This window comes from Myotis davidii, unplaced genomic scaffold, assembly GCF_000327345.1.
Source record: "Myotis davidii unplaced genomic scaffold, ASM32734v1 scaffold233, whole genome shotgun sequence".
In the NCBI taxonomy this organism is placed as follows: domain Eukaryota; kingdom Metazoa; phylum Chordata; class Mammalia; order Chiroptera; family Vespertilionidae; genus Myotis; species Myotis davidii.
The window spans coordinates 19,676-24,328 of NW_006285917.1; the positions used below are offsets into that span (position 1 = coordinate 19,676).

The 4,653-nt window shown below is 57.3% G+C and overlaps 1 protein-coding gene and 1 long non-coding RNA gene across 3 annotated transcripts in view; one reads left to right on the forward strand and one right to left on the reverse strand.

Moving 5' to 3' along the window:
- Nucleotides 1-1,529, reverse strand: part of LOC107182037 — an 8,106-nt gene extending 6,577 nt beyond the window's left edge. The window contains exon 1 of the long non-coding RNA XR_001512758.1: nt 1,428-1,529. This is a non-coding gene — a long non-coding RNA (uncharacterized LOC107182037). The remainder of the gene's footprint in view (nt 1-1,427) is intronic.
- Nucleotides 1,530-3,430: 1,901 nt separating this feature from the next.
- PPP1R1A (protein phosphatase 1 regulatory inhibitor subunit 1A) overlaps nt 3,431-4,653 on the forward strand; it is an 11,737-nt gene continuing 10,514 nt past the window's right edge. For both annotated transcript variants that reach the window (XM_006756928.2, XM_015559561.1), the window contains exon 1: nt 3,431-3,651. In XM_006756928.2, coding sequence (XP_006756991.1) covers nt 3,499-3,651 — 153 coding nt within the window. In that variant the 5' untranslated portion in view covers nt 3,431-3,498. The remainder of the gene's footprint in view (nt 3,652-4,653) is intronic.

The following is a 4,653-nucleotide window of genomic DNA, read 5'->3' on the forward strand; positions in this document are numbered from 1 at the left end:
AGGGCCCAGACTCCTGGGGTCTCATCCTGGTTCTGAGACTTCCTACCTATGAGACTGGAGCTCCCTACTCAGAATGCAAATTATTAGAACAGGAAGAAGCCCGTGCAGTCCTCTGGCTCCCACTTTTTACAAGAGAGGAAACGGAGACGTGTGTGTGTGTGTGTGTGTGTGTGTGTGTGTGTGTGTGTGTGTTGGGGGTGGGAGGGAGTGACCACCCCAGAGTGGCCCGGACAGTTGGTAGCAGAGGGAGAAATTGAACTCTGACCTCCCAAATACCAATCCAGGCGGCCCATCCAGTATGACCTTTCTCCAGGGCTCTGCCCTTGAAAAGCAAAATAAAGATCATACTACCTGCCCTCCCTCCTGGTGGGTTGTGAGGATTAGTGATAATGCATGAGACGGCTGCGGGGGTGGGGAGGATAGATAAATAAAAGCAGAAAGTGCTGAGAGCAACAGGAGCAGCCTATTAACCCAGGGTCCAGCTCCGAGGGTAGGGGCAGGTGGGAGCTGTTAAATGACTGCACCATTGAGTCACCTCCCTGTAACCTTGAGTATTTCATGGATCCAGAAGTGTACCATACAGAACAGCTACTGCTCCCCCGGCAGGGGCTGTAGCTGCAGCAGGGACGTGAACGCTTGCACACGCAAGCACACCTTGCACAGGCCCGTGCAAGCTGGGGGAAGGGGCTGGGAAAGGTGGGCTCTAACTCTTACTCATTCCAGAAAGGGCTCCAGGAGCAGGCATGGTGTGCTCTGCAACTCCCCGGCCCTGTGGGTGAGCAACCCACACCTTTTCCACCCACAAGCCCAAAAGACACTCACTCAGCTCTTAGCATAAAAAAGTCAAAACGACATACTCACACCTTCACAGACAGACCCATGGCAGCTCACGTGGAGACCCCAGCACCAAAGGTTGCAAGCCAGTCACATGCCATCTCCCCGCTACCCATAAACGCTTTACCACCCCCCCCTCCCCACAGTCTCCTCCAGAAGCCAGTACCAAGAGCTGTCTCTCCTCCCTCTCCCTGCTCTCTCCTCCTCCGCTTCCACCCCAGCACCAGCTGCTCCGGGGACCCCTCTTTCCACGCAGTCCTCCATCAGCCATCTCTCCAAAGCCTGAGCTCTCTGGACCCCTCTCCTGACCTACAGCTTTTGGAGAAGAGAGCTTGAGACTCTGGAGCTTGAGAAAGCAACATGAAGGATGTTATGAGACTTTGGGAGGAATTTCCATGGCCAGGCCGAATGTGAGAGGACGAAGGGACTCTGAAAGAGGCCTAGGCAAACTGGATGACTGGGGCGGGAGTGGAAGGTCTCATGAGAGCCTGGCAAGGTCTCTCTCCTAACTCCGCTGCCCTTCTAGGAGATAACGAGACAAGAAAAACAGCAGCTATTAATTTGTTGAGGGCTCCATGTGCCAGATACCTTACCTCATAGGATACTCAACCCTAACAGGTAGGGACTCTTCTGCCCATTGCACAAATGAGGAAATCGAGGCCCCAGAGATAAGGGTGTGGAAATTCAAGTTCCAGGATCCTGATGGAAGGGGTAGGGAATAGACAAGTTATTTATTAAGGGACTATAGAGGCCTGGTGCATGAAAATTCGTGCACTCAGCAGTGGTGCTGGGGAAGGGGGTTGGGGGGTCCCTCAGCCCGGCCTGTGCCTTCTTGCAGTCCAGGAGCACTCAGGGGATGTCTGACTGATGGCTTAGGCCCCCTCCCTGTGGGGAACTGGCCTAAGCTGCAGTCTGGTCTCCTTCTGTGGTAGGCTACCAGTGGGTGATCTGGGGACAGCACCGGCCAGCCCCAGCCCCCCATCTCCCCTCCACTGCTGCTGGTCGCCACCACCACCACCACCCTCCACCATCCCCTACCTCTGCTCGCTGGCACCGCCTGCTCACCAGCCCTGCCCCCCTACACACACACACAGACAGGACGTTCCACCGTTTGGTTGATTTGCACATTACACTTTTATTATATAGTATACTTTGGACCCTGCTCTGTGCATGTGTGCTTAGGAGGTGCGTGAGTGCAAAGGAAGTCAGAGCGAGCACCTGTATCTCCCATTCCATCTTTCTCTTGGCTTCTTGCCTCACACACCCTCCCTCTGCTGTCACTTCTAGGGAGTGTGTAGGAATTGACCAGAAAAGGGGCTGAGGACTCCAATCAGCAGTTTTCTAGGCCGGCCCTACTACATCAAAGAGAGAGCAAGGGAACCCTGCAAATGCAGGCTGGGTGTAGGGGGTCCTGGCGTCCAAATGACTGCAAAACAGAGCTAGTTACGGCACTTGGAGGTCTGGTTGGCTCACTGGGCCCCTATAACCCCAGCACTGCCCTGAGAAAACTGAGCTGGGCCTGGCATGTGTGAAGTGATATGGCTGGGGGTGGAAGGGGGCAAAGGAGGTTATTTGGGGAGGTAACACGGGAAGGGGCCATGTGAAATCCAGGCCAAAGAAGGGCTGCCTGGGAGAAGAAGCAACTGAGGGTTACGGCTGACGAGTTACAGGAGAGGCTGACCATGGGGTCCCCAGAGAAGCAGGCATGGATTGCATGGGACTTTCCAGTTGCTCAGTTTAAAGCGACAGAAACAGATCACTGGCCCTGGTCCCTGCTGGGACCTTCCCTCAGAATTCCCTGTCCCTTGTCCTCCCCAACCCAGTCCTTCTCCTACCCACTTCAGCGCTCCCTCCCAAAATGTCCAGCCCTCCCCTCCCCAGTGCCCTGGCACCTCTCCTCTGTCTATCCAGTGGCCCCCAGACCTGGCATAGCGCCCACAGCTCCTATGAATATTCTATCTCCTTTACTCTCTAGTATTGATTGACATCCTGGCCCTACATCAAACTAGTAAGTTCTTCACATAGTCTAACCCCCATCCCTTTAGTTACAGCAGATTATTTCATATTCTGCCAATAGTGGAAGTGGAAACCCAGGCCATCTGTAAGCAAGCCACCCCACCAAGGAGTTTCCCTCTCCATTCCCCAGCATCCTCTTCTTGCAGGCCTTTCACCTGCTTTTCCATCCCCATAGTTTAGCAAGCAGAAACAGAAATCTGTTTCACAAGCACTCTTGGCTCACCACCCCCGTTACTCCTTCTGCTGAGTCCCAGATGGTCCTCTCTCCCTGGGCCCTGCACCCACTGCCATCAGCACTTGGAGAAGAGGCTCTGGTCTCTGGAGACCCTAGGTGTTCAGTCCCCCTCCCTGCCACCCAGGGAGCACAGGACCTGTGCCCAGACCCACACCTCTGCTCCAAGTTTCCACCTGCGCCCTAATGTCTTCTCTCAGGGGAAAGTCCCTCTCCACGTCTAGCCTTAATCCTTCCTGCTGCATACCCAAATCCCCTTTCCTGCTTTTCTTTAGGAGACAACCCCCTTTCTCATGAAAGGAAATGAAATCTTTCGCATTTGCTGCCTCCTCTCTTGTGCAGGCCTCTCCACAGTCCCAGCCCTAAACCCTGCCCGGCTGGGGCCGGGCCGGAGCGGAGCGGAGCTGAGATGGAGCATGCCTGCCCCAGCCCCGAGTCCCGCCGCCTTCCCCGCCGCAGCGCGGGCCAGCGGCCACCGCCCAACCATGGAACCGGACAACAGCCCTCGGAAGATCCAGTTCACGGTCCCGCTGCTGGAGCCGCACCTTGACCCCGAGGCGGCGGAGCAGGTGCGGAGCAGGGCGGGGCTGCAGGGACTCACCCAGCCAAGGACAAGGGACCCCAGGACTGTCTGACCTGAGATCCCTGCCTGGTCCTCCCTGAGCAGTGCGCCTCTAAGGGCGGATGCGCTCAGTTTGGGGGTCTTCCACCCCCTCCCCTACTGTGGGAGCCACATGTCCCTACCCTTGCTTCTTGGAGAGGGACAGAAGGACGAGCGCCTCCCCTGGAAGCTCGTCCCCACCGGAGTAGCTCTCTGCCTCCCCAGCCCCAGGGGAGGGGGCTGCCTGAGGACACGACCCCTCCGGCCTTCGGCCTTCGCCAGTCTGGGGTCCTCCACCCAGCCAACCCTGCGGGTTTCTGAGCTCTGCGGGGGCGCCGCGCCAAAGGGTCCCCGCCGTCGCTGGGGAGGGGTCCAGGGAGAGGGGGGTAATGGAGGGAGCCTGGTGTTGTAGGTGTAGGAGTGGAAAGAAGAGCAATAGCCCGCCCAGTGTTCTCCTAACTAGAAGCGCGTATACTGGATCCCAGAGAGTGAGAACGCGAAGGGCTGGGGAACACTGAGAGGGCTGGGGCTTTGGGGAGAGGGGTGGTCCCCTCTGCAGGCTGAGGCTCCCCTGGCTGCAAGTCCGCACACCTGGGTCCTTTTTTCCCAACTACTGCCCTTTGGAGCGGGGAGTGGGGGTGGCGTGGAGAGGACGGCGCTGGGAAGCCACAGGCAGGGGCTTTCGAGGGACTGGGGTTCAAGTTGAGCGACAGGCAGGGGAGAAGCACTGTGCTGGCCTTTGCTCGAGGGTGGGAGTCCAGAGCCCGGCCCAGCCTCCTGGCCTGGCCTATTTTTAGCTCTGAGCAGCCTGGCAGAGGCAGCAGCAGCCTATGAGAGTGTGTGAGCAAGTGTGTGTCTCAGGGACAGTGAGCGTGAGTGGAGAGGGTGACCACCCGTGGTCACTACTACAGTCTGTTTGCCAGATAATTGTTCACTTCTCCATCTCCTTAGTGTCCTCTGTCCATTTGCC